At 39.3% G+C, this 18,503-nt stretch overlaps 1 protein-coding gene across 4 annotated transcripts in view; it reads left to right on the top strand.

The window, feature by feature from the left end:
* Window positions 1-18,503, top strand: part of LOC109207037 (DNA mismatch repair protein MSH5) — a 30,952-nt gene that overhangs the window by 11,525 nt on the left and 924 nt on the right. For 2 of the 4 annotated variants that reach the window (XM_019369918.1, XM_019369919.1), the window contains 17 exons: window positions 2,062-2,139; window positions 2,245-2,295; window positions 2,388-2,469; window positions 3,929-4,002; window positions 4,089-4,188; window positions 4,445-4,541; window positions 4,630-4,719; window positions 4,867-4,931; window positions 5,025-5,083; window positions 6,630-6,706; window positions 6,896-6,982; window positions 7,276-7,337; window positions 7,699-7,760; window positions 15,298-15,351; window positions 15,449-15,534; window positions 18,163-18,194; window positions 18,266-18,289. In XM_019369918.1, coding sequence (XP_019225463.1) covers window positions 2,062-2,139; window positions 2,245-2,295; window positions 2,388-2,469; window positions 3,929-4,002; window positions 4,089-4,188; window positions 4,445-4,541; window positions 4,630-4,719; window positions 4,867-4,931; window positions 5,025-5,083; window positions 6,630-6,706; window positions 6,896-6,982; window positions 7,276-7,337; window positions 7,699-7,760; window positions 15,298-15,351; window positions 15,449-15,534; window positions 18,163-18,194; window positions 18,266-18,289 — 1,180 coding nt within the window. Of the gene's footprint in view, window positions 1-2,061; window positions 2,140-2,244; window positions 2,296-2,387; window positions 2,470-3,928; window positions 4,003-4,088; window positions 4,189-4,444; window positions 4,542-4,629; window positions 4,720-4,866; window positions 4,932-5,024; window positions 5,084-6,629; window positions 6,707-6,895; window positions 6,983-7,275; window positions 7,338-7,698; window positions 7,761-15,297; window positions 15,352-15,448; window positions 15,535-18,162; window positions 18,195-18,265; window positions 18,290-18,503 lie in introns of those variants that run through there. The other 2 variants (XR_002064957.1, XR_002064958.1) reach the window with 2 other exon arrangements.

The following is an 18,503-nucleotide window of genomic DNA, read 5'->3' as shown; positions in this document are numbered from 1 at the left end:
AGGACTTAGCTTCCGCCCCAAGGTTTGCCCTGTACTAGGAGATGTATTGACTCTGATATCACCTGTCATAGCCCAAGCCAACTATCATGTATTTTTTTGTGGCCCAACCTTTGAGGCCTCACTATTATTTCCCGAGCTTAACCAAAAAAGCGTCTTGACTTCTAAATTCCTGATATCGCCTAATATTTCCCCTAACTTTTCCCTCTTAGTCCAATATGGAATTTGCCTAAGGCAAGTCGTAAACCCCCTTTTGAGTTCAACCACCGATGGTGCGCGTGTTATTACTATAGATCTACAAGTGTATGAATCTACACACATATACACTTGATATTGTAACATGCCTCCTCAAACTCAAATTGGGCAAATCAGGTTGAGTTTGCTTACTTTGAAGACATAGAAAGTTGATGCTGAGATCTCACTGGATCAGTGCACACTCACCCAAAAGAAAAGTGTTGCTTGAAATCTTTCCTTCAGAAAGTTGCTGCAATTGCACAACAAAAGAAAGTGCTTCTTGCACTAGTCACGAAAAGGAATCTATTTTGAGTCACTGAAAAGCGATACGGTGTTGCAAACCTCTGGAACATTATCAATGTAACTTGAATTGGCAGAACAATGACAAGAAATTCAAGATTTATTGAAGGGCACCGGTCGCATAAAAAGTAGCGGAGTCAATCGTCAAAGACATGAACAATGCTTGAATGATCCTAGAGATAGGAGTAGCGCATGTGCGGGTTTTCTGGAGATAGGGGCATTGCTTTTTGGAGAGCGCTTCGTTGGGCACCAAAAGGAAGAACAAAGCAAAAAAACATTGGCTCGATGGGCAACACACTGTTGAAGTGTGTCAGAGAGAGCACACTTTTATTTACGTAATTATTTCTTCAAGACGCCACCTAATGGCGGGCTTGATCTTTTTTTGATGAGCCAAGCACGTGAAAATTCTTTTTGATATTGGGTGGCAGTGAGACTTAAATCCAGGACCTCTGCCTGCTCTGATACCATGTTGAAGTGTGTGACCATCTCATCTAAAAGCTTAAACTGTTAGAGAGAGCACACTTCTATTTACTTAATTATGTCTTCAACACACACATTGGCTAGTACAACTCGCCGATTGAGTTTCTATCAAGATTGTAAAGGTTTCGATACCATGTTAGGAAAATAGACCTTGCTCGACCATATAAGGGTACAATCAACCCATCTCTCAACTAATGTGGGACACTTAACATTCTCCACTTGAGTTTGAGGGAGCATCTTAGAATATTAAGTGAAGGTTTGTCTAGATTCATACATGTCTAGATTCATTGTAGGTAAAAGATGAAAATCTTATAGAATATTCTATATGATTCTAATTTGAGTACAATGAATCAGACATGTATGAATCTAGACATTCTAATAGGTACTTTAACAGTTGGGTTTGGGCCGTTACGGTATCAGAGCCACTACGTTCCTAGGACGGTAGTGGGGATAATCTCAGTGATGTTGAGGCCCTAAAGGGGGTAAGTGTAACAGCCCAGGGGCCGCTGACGATTGAACTTGAAAAGAGGTTCACTGCGAAATTTGCCTTAGGTAAATCCCACATGGGAGAGGAAAGTTAAGGATCATATAAGCGAGATCAGGAATTTAATTGTCAAGGCATCTTTTAGGCTAAGCCCAAGGGAAAAAAACCGCAAGGCCTTGAAGGTTGGACTAAAGTAGACAATACCTTGGCAGTTGGTCGTGGGAGGTTACAACTTTAACCTCTGTAGTGTTCCCCTCCCAAGAATGCCTCTAGGTTCTGGTTTTAGGTAACAAGATCTGACTACACATGTATCCTGGAAACTTCTTCAATCAGCGACTGGAGCTTGAACTGTCAAGCCAAAATTGTCTGTTAGTTTGCAAGACTTACTTTACTAGTAGGTGTATCACTGTCTAGGCATGTCCACATGCAGATCATTTTCACTCATAGTCCTCGTTTCTAGCCTTGACGATATGTCTGTTTTCTCGTGGGTATACTAGTAGCAGTACTCATTAGTATACCAGCAAGCAATTTTTTTTTCACAAACTGTGTGTGCCTGAAATGTGCAGGTAATTGGCGTCACTGATAGTGATAGAAGTAAAGATAAGGGTTATGAGACAATAGTAAAAGAAGGTTTTTGTGATGAGGTAGGACATACAGCTTGCAGTAACTTGTGGGTTTACTATCTTCCTTGCACTGGTTTTGACATCTTCTTTCTTTATGGTTTTATGAGTGTAATCCTGTTTGTCCAGTTGGATGAGCTGAGGCAGATATATGAGGGGTTGCCAGAATTTCTGGAAGAGGTTCTCTGACTTCTGATTTTTCTCGATGAAACCACTTACAATTGAAGTTAAGCCTGCAGGCTATTGAATTTGATATTAGCAGCACTTTGCAGGTTTCGGCCTTGGAACTTGCACGACTTCCTCACATGTGTAGAGACAAGGAGGTCCCTTCTATCAATTACATACATCAGATAGGTCTGTTCACCATTTCATGTTGTCATGATTATAATAGCTTTGGAGCTATTATCTTATGTAATAAAATAAAAGTGCTTTGGAGCTACCTAGATGCTCAGCTTTTATACTGCCAGTGACCATTTGGATCCTGGGAATGCTTCCTTTATCAGATAGTAGTCTTGTATGTTAGGGTGGATCTAGCTTTTGAATAAACAACAACAACAAACCCAGTGTAATCCCATAAATGGGGTCTGAGGAGAGTAGTGTATACGCAGACCTTACCCCTACCTTATAAAGGTAGAGAGGCTGTTTTCGATAGACCCTCGGCTCAGGGAACAATGGAGATAAGATAAACCAGCCAAGTAGCAAACAATGGAAACAACAATGTAATATGGTAACGAGCGCGAATGACACAACATGTAATAATAAAGAACCATGATAAAATAATACAAAAACAATCCTAGTACTACTGGTAAGCCTACGAGGAACACACTACTATCAGTCAACCTACAACCCTAATCTTCAACCTCCACACCTTCCTATCCTGGGTCATATCCTTGGTAAGCTGAAGCAATAACATGTCCTGCCTAATTACCTCTCCCCAATACTTTTGAATCCTTTTTCCTTTTATTGGAACTTGTCCTTTCCTTGAAAATTTCTCCAGCTATTTACTTTAATTGAGGCAGTTTAATATGACACAAGATATACTTTGTTGTATTGAGCTTTTAACAGGAATAGGCACTCAGTGTACAAAAGCAAAGACTATTTCTTTTCTCAACCATAAGTAATCAGAATACAAGTGAAAGATGGATCTCAAAGTTGATTACCTATGAATGTGTGGAAAAGATAGATGAGATTCTAAGGTAGCATATCATCTTTAGGGTACGCCAGATGTTTGATGTAACAACGTAGTAACAGGGTCTTCTTGCTGACTGTTGACTAGGGATGTATTCATTCTGTACCCCAATGATATTTAATACTTGGCTGTATCTGAAAGAAGTCTCTTGACCTGATAACTTTTGCATTCTTAATGACCAGATATGGACTAGAATATTAATCATTTTAAAAATGTCCCCCCTTCGATCTCCCTGAAAAAAGTTCATGTGGTTCTACCTGGTTGAATTCATGCCTTCATATGTATCTTCTACATAAACAACACTGATTAAATGCATATTTCTGGTCTGCCAAATATGACACCTATATAAAATGCCAAAATCTAATGAAAGATAGCAACATACTAAAGATCCAGAAGCGCGATGAAGAAGTAAAAACTACCTGAAAGCAAAATGTTCTGCATTATTCTCCAGAGTGATGTTCTGCATCTTGTCTCACAACGGGCACCTATTAGACTCACACTCAGATTAACACTGCTCCTGTCAGTTTCATAGAGTTTCTCTACCTTCTTTCTCACACCTATTAAACCTAGGATAAAACTGTGCATCTTTAGTCGTGATCAATATCTGTATTTTCCCACTTACAGGTTACTTAATGTGCATTTTCAATGAAAAAATCGATGAAGAAATGCTAAAGAATCTTCAGGACTATGAGTTTGCTGTATGTCTTCATCTGACTTATAAAGTGGTGTATGGAATCACTAAACGTCTTTTGATCCATATTAGTAATGGATTTCAAATCCCTAGTTTGCTGATGAGGAGGGAGAAAATAGGAGGTTCTTTTATCATACTGCAAAGACAAGAGAATTGGATAACCTTCTCGGAGATATATATCATAAAATCCTGGGTATGTATTCTTTGATTCTTGTCCGTAGCTTTCACAATTATAATTCGCGAAGAATTTCTTATTTAAAAAAAAAGGTTCATTCAAACAAGATTGAGTAGTAACAGCAAAACAAGTTTGAGTGCAGCCTGCAATCACTGTGTGTGATAGGCGAAACCTTGAAACTTTTTCACTACCAATCACCAATTTTTTTCATGGCATGAATATTTTGATTCAGTTTCTTTCCTCTTTCTTTTTACTCTTTTGAACTTTTCCAAAGATATGGAGAGAGCTATTATGAGGGACCTGGTGTCACATATTCTTCAATTCTCAGTGCATGTGAACAAGGCTGTTAATTTTGCAGCTGAGCTCGACTGGTGAGCATTTCCATACAAAATTCTTGTTCTTATCTTCTATTTTCCCTTTATATCGGTTTCTTGATTTATTTTGCTGCTTCCAATGTAGTCTTTTAGCGTTGGCCTTGGTTGCACGTCAGAACAACTATGTAAGGCCAAATTTGACTAAAGAAGACGTGATTGACATAAAGAATGGAAGGTAAGAAACACGCATATAATCTAGAGTTTTTTTGTTATGCTAATGCAATTAGCTTTACCATTCCCTATCAAGAAAAAAAAATTGGCAATTAGCTTTACCATTACACCATTTGTTATGGGATGCCCCTTTATATAATTCTTTTTCCAGACATGTTTTGCAGGAGATGACAGCAGACACGTTTATTCCCAATGACACAAAAGTTTCTCATGAAGGTACAGAAGAATGTCCATATGGAAGCCATTTTAAGCTCATCTATTCTTGCCAAGCATTATATGTCCTGTGGCTGATCATTATGTATTTTCTAGGAAGAATTAATATCATCACAGGCCCTAATTATTCAGGCAAAAGCATCTATATCAAGCAGGTAGAACTCTTTGTCTCACCACACACTATGTCAATTTGGTGCTTTGGCATGTAAATGTGCACCTAAGACTGCCTAAGAACATGTCAGTTTCTCTTATAATCAATTACTACAGATTACAGATCTTTCTTCAAGATGCTATTTTTTCACCATCTTCCTCTTCCCATTAGTTTGGTTTTATCAGAATTTATTTGCACAGATTTGGATTTTCTTTTTTGGGGCAAAACCTTGTTAATAACGTATGCAGATGAAACATTCATTAGCTAAAAACTGGGCCTGTCAAAAACTCCTTACGTCCAATGGCACATTCTTCAACATATGTTCTGCTATGTCATTCTGACATATTATTTGCGCTAGGGAGAGACAGAAGGTATGCACACTGAGACGTGTGAAACAATATAGATGTCTTTCTTCCTTCTTTTTTGGCTGAATTTGGTAAAAATGAAAGAGACACCAGTTTCTCAATTTGACATACTCTAGTTGCCAAGTTAACCTAGCAATGGCTTGTTTAGCAACAAATATAAGTCTTTTTACTCCTCAATGTTTGCAAAATATTAGAAAAATAATTTTTTGGGCGAAAATGTGGCTTGGTTGATCTAGACACCAGGCATTGTTAACAAATAAGTTTTAGTTCTTCCTCCCCACCCTATAGCAGTAGAATTTTCTCACCAACCACTGCATACAACTCTAGTTTTAAGATCTTGAGCAAATGAGTACAGACATTGGTACTTGGTAGCAGGGCTGACTTGTAATAAACCATGTATAGTCATCTAAAGTTTTCATCACATAAATATATCCAACTCCCTTTGCTGTCCAGCACACATACGGCATACCTGGACCTTTCCACCCAATTTACAGCCAGCCCCTGCAATGACTTCCCTCAGGCCCTACCACACTTTTTTTCCATGAATTTTTGTCCCTCACACCAATGCCTCTCCAGTCAGTAAAGTGAATTTTTTTTTGACTTTCTACTAAGCACAACAAACGACACAACTACGCCTAATTCCAAGCTATTTAGGGTCGGCTATATGAATCCTGCTAGTCATGTCTTCCATTTACCCGTATCAATCCATTCATAAAAGTCATAACCATCCAAAGTGTAAGAGTTATTGCAATTCCCACCTGCAGCCCTGATGTACTGGTTAGTGGTTATAATCAATTTCACAACCCAAATGTTTATATCCAAGTTTTCAATTAACGTGGAACTCAAAGCTCTATTAACCGTGGTTCTCTGATCTGATACGAGGTGTTATACTTTTTGCATAAAATCCCCTTAAACATATTCTATATGACTTGATGGAAATGGCCACGGATATGTGTTTCCTCATCGGTGGTGAATTTATCCTTCTTTTTATATAAGGAATACAATATCCTTGTGTTTAAACTTATTTTCATAATTCAAACTCATAATGAAGTAAACACCAATTGAACAGGTCATCTGTTCTCGGTGTTCATCAAATTGGTTCATCTAAAAAAATACATATATTTGTGGTGAATGCAGTTTCCATATTTGCATCCAGTTAATCACCACGTTTAATAATTTTTTTAGGTTGCGTTGATAGTTTTCCTTTCCCACATTGGAAGTTTTGTACCAGCAGATGCTGCCACAGTGGGTTTAACTGACAGGTTTATGAACTTCTGTAGTTTTTAGTTAATTTTTCTTATGCAGCACTATTTTCATCTGTAAAAATTGAATATTCAACTGTATTATTCAACACGATAGCATAATTTCCAAGGAGTGTCAACTTTGCATAGGTTGTATTTTAGGTCATTTGCTTAATATGTCAGAGAGTGATAATGCCACTTGACAAACAGGATATTTTGTGCCATGGGAAGTAAGTTTATGACTGCTGAACAATCCACATTTATGATTGATCTGCACCAAGTGGGAATGATGTTAAGGTATGCTTAACTAAAACCTAATAAAGACCAGCAAATTGCAATGTAACTATGCTTTGAGTAATTTTGCATATTGAAGGACTCCAATATATTCATCTGAGCATAAAGCCAATATCATTGATCAGCAGTTCTGAAATTCAGAATGCTGATCATGTATTTATGTTTATTGTCAATGCGAGTTTTCTGATAGTATGGTATCATACAAGTTTATACAGGGACACACGCACATACGTGATATATACAAGTATACGCTACATCAATCATATGTGTGTAATTTCATGTGAAAATCATTTCAGGCATGCAAGTCCTCGGTCCTTATGTTTACTGGATGAGTTTGGTAAAGGCACCCTTACAGAAGGTTGGTCTTTCAAATATCTGGAAATTCTGACCCTGATTCTAAATATTTCATTTTAAATTGGACGTTGATATGAAAATAGAAAATCTTCTAAAACATGATACTACTTAAATACCAATTGGAATGATAATGCTGGGCGATGTTAATCTGCAGCAGCTTTATACTGATTTTTCTAGGCACTTAAATACCAATTACCTAGTGATCTAATTTGTCCTTTCTCAAGTGTTAGTGCATGAAGGCATGACGCTTTGTTGTCTCTTGTAAAAGGGTTGAACAATCAAATAAAATTGTAAAATATACTGTCAATGCAAAGGTAGTTCCACTGTTGTTGGTTGTCTCATAATACATTTTATTGTCCTTTCAGATGGTATCGGTCTCCTTGGTGGAACCATAAATCACTTTGTGTCATGCTATGATCCTCCAAAGGTCTGGTTCTACTGCCTCCTGATATTTGTTTAGATAGGATGTGGAAGAGAGTTTCGGGACAAGTATAATTGATTTTCCTAATGCTCATAAGAACTGCGATGGTAATGGCTAAGCATTTTGATAGCGAATTTAGGTACAATCAAATAATATGAGAGTTGAAAAGAATGAAAATAGATCATCATCCGCATGCATGTTGTATTGATAGTGTGAGAAAGCACGGGAGAAAATATATTATTGATGTATATTCATATGTTACAATGAGCCCTATATATATATACACACATAACATGTCCTACTCCTAATATATATTGGATTAGGGTTATTTATTTACTCCTATTTACATGACTATTCTAACACTCCCCCTCAAGCTGGTGCATATAAATCATATGTACCGAGCTTGTTACATATGTAGTTAATACGAGGACCAGTGAGGGACTTGGTGAAAATATCTGCAAGCTGATCATTCGACTTCACAAACTTTGTAGCAATATCTCCCGAGAGTATCTTTTCTCTAACAAAGTGACAGTCAATCTCAATGTGTTTAGTTCTCTCATGGAACACTGGATTTGACGCAATATGAAGAGCAGCTTGATTATCACACACAAGTCCCATCTGACTAATCTCACCAAATTTCAACTCCTTGAGCAACTGTTTGATCCAAATTAGCTCACATGTCGCCATAGCCATCGCTCGATATTCTGCTTCTGCACTAGACCGAGCAACCACATTCTGTTTCTTGCTCTTCCAGGACACCAAATTTCCTCCTACCAAGACACAATATCCAGACGTAGAACGTCTATCAGAAGGTGATCCTGCCCAATCAGCATCTGAGTATCCAACGATCTGCTCATGGCCTCGACCCTCAAACAATAAACCTTTGCCTGGAGCTGATTTTATATACCGAAGAATGCGAACAACTGCATCCCAATGACTATCACACGGAGAATCCATAAACTGACTCACAACACTCACAGAAAAGGAAATGTCAGGTCTTGTCACTGTAAGGTAATTTAATTTACCAACCAACCGTCTATATCTTGCAGGATCGCTAAGAGGCTCCCCCTGTCCTGGCATAAGTTTAGAATTCGGATCCATCGGAGTGTCAACCGGTCTACAACCTGTCATTCCTGTCTCTTCAAGAATATCTAAGGCATACTTTCGTTGTGAGATCACAACACCTGAGCTAGACTGAGCGACCTCAATACCCAGAAAATACTTTAGTTTGCCCAGATCCTTAGTCTGAAAGTGTTGCAAGAGATGTTGCTTCAATTTAGTAATACCATCCTGGTCATTGCCGGTAATAACAATGTCGTCAACATAGACCACCAGATAAATACAGAGACTCGAGGCAGAATGCCGATAGAATACAGAGTGATCAGCTTCACTCTGAATCATGCCAAATTCTCGAATAACTGTGCTGAACTTACCAAACCAGGCTCGAGGAGACTGCTTTAGACCATAAAGTGACCGACGCAAGCGACATACAAGGCCACGAGACTCCCCCTGAGCAACAAACCCAGGTGGTTGCTCCATATAAACTTCATCCTCAAGGTCACCGTGTAAAAAAGCATTCTTAATGTCCAGCTGATAGAGGGGCCAATGGCGAACAGCAGCCATGGATAGAAAAAGGCGGACTGATGCTATCTTAGCCACAGGAGAGAAGGTATCACTGTAATCGAGCCCAAATATCTGAGTATATCCTTTGGCAACAAGACGAGCCTTAAGACGATCAACCTTACCATCCGGACCAACCTTGACTGCATACACCCAACGACAACCAACAGTAGATTTACCTGAAGGAAGAGGGACGAGCTCCCAAGTACCACTCGTATGTAAAGCAGACATCTCGTCAATCATAGCCTGTCGCCATCCTGGATGAGACAATGCTTCACCTGTAGACTTAGGGATGGAAACAGAGGACAAAGAAGATAGAAAAGCATAATAGGGTGATGACAAACGATGATAACTCAAACCGACATAATGGGGATTAGGATTAAGGGTGGCCCGTATACCTTTCCGAAGTGCAATCGGTTGATTAAGAGGAGACAAGTCCGCAGTATTAGCAGGGTCAGGTGCAGGACGTGAATCAGCTGGACCTGATGCTGGGCGCGGACGACGATGATATGTCAAAAGTGGTGTTCCTGTGGCAGGGAGTCTAGGAGGAGCCACACTAGACTCCTCAACGGCTGGAATGGATAAGACTTCTATAGCGGAAGGTGAAGGAGGAGCTATAGGAGACTCGGGTAAGACTTCTGTGGCGGAAGGTGAAGGAGGAGCTATAGTAGACTCCTTAAAGGTCGGTATAGGTAAGACCTCAGATATATCAAGGGGGTCAGAAAGGTCAGAAGAGGTAAAGAAAGGTTTAGACTCAAAAAATGTGACGTCAGAGGACATAAAGTACCTACGAAGATCAAGTGAGTAACAACGATAGCCCTTCTGAACACGAGAATAACCAAGGAAGACACACTTGAGAGCACGAGGAGCTAACTTATCTTTCCCAGGGGCTAGGTTATGAACGAAACAAGTGCTCCCAAAAACACGAGGGGGAACAGAGTATACGGGTGATTGGGGACACAATACTGCATACGGTATCTGATTCTGGATGGGAGAGGAAGGCATCCGATTAACTAAATAACAAGCTGTGAGAACTGCATCGCCCCAAAAACGCAGCGGAACATGAGATTCAATGAGAAGTGTGCGAGCAGTCTCAATGATGTGCCTATTCTTTCTCTCTGCAACCCCATTTTGCTGAGGGGTATAAGGACAAGAGGTCTGATGAATAATTCCTTGAGAAGTCATAAACTGCTGAAATTGAGAGGATAAATATTCTAAGGCATTATCACTGCGAAAAGTGCGAATGGAAACACCAAATTGATTTTTAATTTCAGCACAAAAATTCTGGAATATAGAAAACAACTCAGAACGATCTTTCATTAAGAAAATCCAAGTACATCTTGAATGATCATCAATAAAACTAACAAAATAACGAAATCCCAAGGTTGAACTGACTCTACTAGGACCCCATATATCAGAGTGAACTAAAGAAAAAATAGACTCTACGTGACTCTCAATACTACGAGGATAGGAGGCTCGGGTATGTTTCCCGAGCTGACATGACTCACACTCTAATGTGGATAAACTAGACAAACCAGGCACCATCTTCTGAAGCTTGGATAAGCTTGGATGTCCTAAACGTTTGTGAATTAGGTCCGGAGGATCTGTAACTAGACATGCCTTGGAGGATTTTAGGGAGTTAAGGTAGTAAAGCCCTTCTGATTCAAGTCCTGTTCCAATCGTCTGCCCTGTACTGCGGTCCTGCATAATAAAAGAATCATCAATAAAATATATACCACAATGGAGGGCACGAGTCAAACGACTAACAGATGCAAGATTAAAAGGACAGCCAGGGACATAGAGAACGGAATCTAGAGTGACAGAGGGTAGGGGATTCGCTTGTCCAACTCCTTTTGCTTTGGTTTGAGACCCATTGGCTAAAGTAACAGTGGGAAGAGACTGTGAATACGCAATATTTGACAAAAGTGATTTATTACCAGAGATATGATCAGAAGCGGCTGAGTCCACAACCCATTGTCCAGGAGGACTAGACTGGGAAACACAAGCAAAAGAATTACCAGCAACAGAAGTATTAGTCTGAGCAACAGAAGCTACTTGTGGAGATGTCTGCTTACTTGCTCGATACTGAAGGAACTCATTATACTCCCCTTCAGATAAAGAAAATCCCTGGTTACCTGTAGTCTCAGTCTGAGCAACATAAGCATTTTTGGTTGGGCGGCCATGTAAAGAATAGCATACATCACGAGTGTGTCCAAGTTTATGACAATAGGAGCACTTGGGTCTAGATCTTCCAAAACGACCTCCTCCTCGTCTATTTTCCATAGTATGAGATGCCCGATTGTCCACTGATTGGGATACGAGGACAGATGAGTCAAGTGTCTGTGATGAGCTCACTGGGTGACTAGGTGCTGCAGCAAGGCGAAGTAATCGAGAGAATAATTCATCAACTGAGGGGACGGTTGGACTAGCCAAAATCTGGTCACGTACTGAATCAAGGTCATTAGGGAGTCCAGCGAGTGTAAGAACTAGAAACATCTTCTGTCGTTGCTCTTGTTGTTTTTCAATACTAGCAGAAACTGGCATCAACGTCTCAAATTCTTCCATGACTGCCTGAACTTGTCCCAAGTAAGTAGACATATCTAATTCCTGTTTCTTCAAGCTTGTCATTCGCGATATTACATCATAGAAACGAGATATGTCATTAGTGTATAGATTACGAGCCTTTTCCCAAACTAAATAACATGTCTGGAATGGACGGAACAAGGGCATCAACTTGGAATCAATAGATCGCCACAGGATACTACATAACTGAGCATCGACCTTCTCCCACTGTGTTTTGGCCTTTTCATCACCTTCGCTAGCCTTTTTTGTTAAATGATCTTGAACTCCTTGACCTTTACACCACAACTCGACAGATGAAGCCCAATCTAAGTAGTTTGAACCTCCCATTAAAGGTTCTGAGGTAATCATAACACTGGAACTGCCAGAACCCGGGTTTCTAGACCCGAAAGCATCGACTCCCAAAGACATGGTTGGATTATCACCAAATAACAAAAAGAATCAACTGAAAATTCTCTGAAACAGATGAAGAAAACACTGTGTTTGCCGGAAAAGTACTGTAGCTGCCGGAAAAATCAGTGTAGTCGCCGGAAAAACTCAAAGTGGTCGGAATCAAACGAAAAAGGTATGGACAGACTCGGAATTACTAGGCGATCCGACTGTCCAACTGAAAGATTTTCAAAAAATGGCCGAAACAGTGCTCACGCGCCGGCGCGTGGGGGCGCGTGGGTCAGATTTGCCGGAATATCGCCGGCGCGTGAGGGCGCGTGAGGGGGTGTTTTCCGGTGGGGTTTACTGGGGTTTGGTCGCCGGAGCCTTGGGAACCCTGTGGTGGTGTTGGTTTTTGCACAACACTGATAATTAGTGACTTTGACGCAATTAGTCACTTAGGTCACCGGAAAATTGCACGGTGACTGAGTTGTTTCTTCCCGGATATCGTTGGAATGACGCACAACGATAAATTTCTCACGGTTGCTCTGATACCATGTGAGAAAGCACGGGAGAAAATATATTATTGATGTATATTCATATGTTACAATGAGCCCTATATATATATACACACATAACATGTCCTACTCCTAATATATATTGGATTAGGGTTATTTATTTACTCCTATTTACATGACTATTCTAACAGATAGAATTGAAGGAACCACATGCTGTTTTTGTTGCTTACTTTCTTATGGAAACAGTATGGTTTGCTTGTTCACTTATAAGTCCCTTTTCTGAAGAAGTTTAGCCCCTCCGTTATCCTCCCTTTTAGTCTGAAATAGTACAATTTCCCTCTGATCTTGATGAGCAGCTTGTCTCTGCTTCCTTTAGCTGCACTATATCTCTTCTTCTTGGAAAGCCACGTCAGCATTGTTCGACAATTATCTGAAATAACAAAGGAATTTATTATTCAATGATTGCTTAGGACCAAATGCTCAATTCTTGAGAAACGACATAATATATTGTGCCAATCCGCTGCCCCTTTGATGCTGTCCTATTTTAGTTGTCAAATTTGACTTGATCCTCAAGTGGAGCACATCTTTCTTTCCTTTCTCTTGCACTCCAAAATTGCTTTTTCTAGTTTAAGCTAACCTATATGTCCGTATCCAAAGTTACACAATCAACTGGATGTTGAATATCCCACATCGGTTGGAGATGGGAGAATTGGACTCCTTATATGGTCTTGGACAATGCTCACCTCACGAGCTAGCTTTTGGGGTTGAGTTAGGCCCAAAGTCTATTTCTTTATCATGGTATCAGAGCTAGGCCCATTCTAATTCAATTACCGATGTTGGGCCCCCATTTTATATTGTCCACGCTCCAGATGTCCAGTTCTGGGCGTGTGAGGGGTTTTTGAGTCCCACATTTACCATTAAGGGATGGGAAGGCCTCTTTATATTATGTTGGACAATCCTCGCCTATGAGCTAGCTTTTGGGGTTGAGTTAGGCCAAATGTCCATTTCTTTATCATGGTATCAGAGCAACACTCATCCCAATTCTCGTTTCCCGATGTCGGGCCCCCATATTAAATTGATCATGCTCCAAATGTCCATCCTGGGCGTGGGGGACGGTGTGAAGAGTCCCACATGACGAGCTTTTTGATTGTAGTGTAGACCAACAACCATCAGCTCTTACATTCTTGGTAAGGTAAGAGCTTCAAGCTCGATTCTGGTTGCCACTTCACATATTTTGCTACAAACCTTAGGGATGACAGTGGGGCGGGTGCGGGGCGGGTTGAGACTTAACCCGTAGAAATTTACACCCGCCCTGCCCTGCAAAAAATGAATCATTTCGTTACTTTTGCTAAAATACACAAGTCTAATATAGTTTGAAATTCGAGGATATAGTATTAGCTACTTGCATCTTCAATTTAATTTCTCAAATAAAGTCAATGTTTTAAAAAGAATGTTCACTTTTCTTTTTTCAGACAAAAATAAAATTCCAAAATAATAATGATTTTCTTAAAACAAATTAACTAAATGTAGTTACACGAAATTGTTAAAGTTTAAAATGAAGAATAATAAGATGTGATACTGAAAGTTAGAGTGCAGTAACTTTATAAATTCAAAATCCATCAATGTTAGAGTGCAATAAAAAAATAAATTCAAGACCCATCAATGTTAGCTATATTCTGGGTCTTAGATGTACTATTTATTGTGTTTCTTCTGTACTTGGTTTTGGTTCTAAGTACTAATTTTGATCTCGAAGTAGCATAAATCAATTTAAAGCGTATTAGACATAAGAAATGCTAGCTAAAGACAAATTCAAGTCCCATGATTGTTTGAGTTAGTAATATAAACTTTGAAGGCATTTTAACCCTCAGGGGTTGGCCTGGTGGCAATAGACTTGAGCCTTGGGGTTTGCTCCCTTTCAACGTCTCAAGTTCGAAACCCACTGGGTGCAAACAACTTCTGAGAGCCATCGGACTGGGTAAAACCTGAATTAACCGTGGTGCACTTGGGGGAAACTCCTTGCCGAGGGCCTGTGCACCCCCGGGATTAGTCGGGGCTCTTAGAGACTCGGACATCCGGTGCAAATCAAAAACAAAAAAAAAAAACTTTGAAGGCATTTTGGATTCAAAATTTTTAAGCAAAACTCCTGAAACCCACAACCCGCCCCGCACCCACATTAGATTTAAAAAAAAAACCGTTTCAACCGCACCTGCACAAGGCTAAACCTGCACCGCCTGCACAAGGTCAAACCCTCCTACCCCCCCCCCCCCCAAAAAAAAAAAAAAAACCAATTGTCATCCCTACAGGCCTAGTGATAAGTTTGGAAAGGTTCCTGGAAATAGGGTTGACTAAGTTTGTTTGGTTAACCTAATTTCTTGCTGAAAGTTGCGCCTCACTACTCACTTGTGTGCTATTGCGTTTAATCGGAAGTTCCGTAGTCACAACTATCTGTTTTGCAGGTCCTGGTTTGTACTCACTTGACAGAGATATTTGATAATAGTTGTTTACTGGAGGTAGTACGTAATGATTTTGCCCAATGTTTCTTATTTGAAGTCATTTAAAAGCTTTCTGTGTTGTCCAAACCAAGAATTCATATTTAATAAATTTCAGTCAGACAGAATCCAGTGTTACACGATGAGCGTGCTAAGCCCAGATAAAGATTGTGCGGATGTTGAAGACATTGTATTTCTCTATAGGTATGCTCATGCTGCAGTTCTTATCTGATTTCCAAGTTAAAATCAGTTATTGCAAGCCGATACACCTTAACCTTGTTTCACATTTGATTTGATCCTACAGTCTAGGAACAAATTATTTTTTGACTATGTTTTTCTTAAATTATTATTAATTCTTTTCAATTCCACAACTAGTAATCAGTAACATTTTCATCTAATTTCTTCATACGTATCTCTTTTTTCAAAAAATAAACTATTCACTGACAGATAGTAGGTTGATAAGATCAAGTCATCCCTTGTAAAGAGAATATTATTGATCAATTTGGGTCCATGGGAGCATCAATTAACTGTGTCTCTCACTTCTTGTTTCATCTTTTCTACTTTTGATTTTTGAAGAAAAGAAAAGTACGCTTAGCTTGCAATGGTAGAGATTTATGTAGATCTATTCATCAGATCTTGCACCTTGTTTTCCTGGGTTACCATTGAGTAACATTAGGATTAGTCACAGAGCCTTGTGAGCAGTATAAGTCCAGTATCACTCAGGGACTCTATCTCCCAAGCTGTATTTGTAAAGAAACTAAAATGAGGTCATTTATAAAGTTTAGGCCTGTAATCTGTTATCGTGCAAAAAAGAAAAGCATACATGTCAATCCTTTCCTTTTTACCGACTCCACAGCATGCACTATTCCTAAACTACTTTTATATTTCCTTCTCCTTATGTATTTGGGAGCAAAAGTTTTGTTCATACCTTGATCACCGAAAAGATAAATTAGCCGCTTGTTCTCTCATCAGCAACCTGCATCTGGCCAGATGATCCTATGCAGCCTTTTCTGTTGCAGACTTGTCTCCTCTATGTAGTTCTCAATGGTCGTTCGTAGACGTATTCGTTCTATTTGTAATTGTCATCCCGTCTATTCTTTTTGGTTTTCATCGTTATCATCCCATTATACTTTTATAATGCCCTAGTCCTTCGTTTCTATTCCTAAGTCACAAGCAAAGCTTTTTCTCATTGAGGCTAGTGAAAAGTTATGATTGGCGAATTTCTATTGTACACTTTAATGGTATTTGAGGGCTTGTTCCTCTACCTCCAGGTAAATATACGTTTTGTTGTCAATAGATCATTGTGAAAGTTGGTCCAAATCATATTTATCGATTTAAGAGTACACTGATGTTGAACTTGACTATGGTAATGCATTCTCTGCCAAGGATAAGATTGCTTCCATCCGTTTATTTTTTGTCTATGTTAGCTTTCCATTAGTTGGATTTGAAGAATGTACTTCTTCACGGGGATCTTGGAACAAAATGTATCCGGAGCAACAACCAAGTTTGTTGTTCAGGAAGAGTTTGGTGGTCTTGTATCCGTAATCGACCCCTATATGGTTAGAAGCAGTCCACTCGAGCATAATTTGACAAGTTTAGCACAATTATTCAGGAGTTTGGCATGACTCGAAATAATCATTTTGTATTCTACGGCCATTCGACTCCACATCCATATATTATTTGGTCTTTTTTATGTTGATATTGTAGTTATCACATGTATTGACCAAGAGCGGGTTACTAGTTTGACATAATATCTTTTTTGACATTTTTGGAGCAAGGACCAAATGAGTCATAATATTTCCTAGGCACTGAGCTAGCTCTATCTAAATCAGTCATTGTCAATTCACATCATAAGTATATTCTCGACATCCATCTTAGCATTTGCATCTCTGTGACAATCATCTTGTGGATGCATTGGATTTTACTGGTCCAACATTCTACTGCCATATAACATTGATGGTCTTATAATCGTTCTATAGAACTTACTTTTCACTTTGATAGGCATCCTTCTATAACTTATCATTCCGGTGGCACTTTTCCTTCTCAACAATACGATTTTGATTCTATGTGTCACATCTTCATCTGTCATTCTTTTCTCCTAGAACGATGGACCTAGATCTCTGAATTGCTTGCATTTAGGTACTACAATCCCATCTAATCTAATACTTACTAAAAGATAAGGACATAAAAATAAATGTGGCACTTTGTCAAATAATGGCTCACAGGAGAGTTATCACAGGTTTCATAAAATCAAATGGTCAATTTGCAAATATATTCACCGAGTCCATTGTCGAAAAACCATTATTCAACTCTTGGACAACATAAAAAAATCAAAAGCTCTGTGCTTCCTTTCTGTCTCTCCAAGGGATGGATGGGTAGAGGCCTTTGGTTTTCCCTCCAGTAAAGAATTGGGACCTCACACTCACTAGCTAATATGCTTCTTTCATACCTTTCTTCGTTCATGGTCTGATATTCTGGTATCCTGGGCGTAAAGATTTGCCAATTAGCTAAATATGTAGTAAGTTTGGTATATACAACTTGTATGTACCCATTTGAGGAGGTGTGACCCTTCTGATGGATAAACTTAGCTGTCATAGTCAAAATTTCAGTGTTCCTATTTTACTTTCAACTTAAGTGAACCTTCTGATTTAGGGTTCTCCGCATTGCCTAATTCGCCATGGACTATTATATTATTCATTGTTGTACATTAAAGGCTACAGACATCACTTTATGATCATTTATTTTTTACTGTGTCTGCATATTAGATTTAAATTTTGGTAGTTGTTATTTCTTCGGGAATGGTGATATCACCTATTCTTGTATGCTTGGCAGGTTGGTCCCCGGGCGTGCCCTCCTTAGCTATGGTAAGTGCAAGTTTCATTCCTCGAAGGAACATGCATTACAGTAAATTTCTAATGGTTTGTTTTTTCTGCAGGGTTGCACTGTGGCCAGCTAGCTGGTATGTTAAATTATTGCTTGAAAAAATATTTCCTTATCCTTTAAGGGCAGTAAATATGCTCTGGCCTAAGAGCACCATATATTTATAACAACTTTGAATGAGTCAACTTTTTTAATAGTAGCTTAATTTATCTTATCTTTGCATTTTTTTAAATTCTTCCTCTCGAGCCGAGAGTCTTTCGGAAGCGGTCTCCCTGCCCTCCAGGGCAGGGGTA

The sequence above is a fragment of the Nicotiana attenuata genome, unplaced genomic scaffold, assembly GCF_001879085.1.
Source record: "Nicotiana attenuata strain UT unplaced genomic scaffold, NIATTr2, whole genome shotgun sequence".
NCBI classification, from domain to species: domain Eukaryota; kingdom Viridiplantae; phylum Streptophyta; class Magnoliopsida; order Solanales; family Solanaceae; genus Nicotiana; species Nicotiana attenuata.
This window is presented reverse-complemented; position numbering and strand designations above follow the sequence as displayed.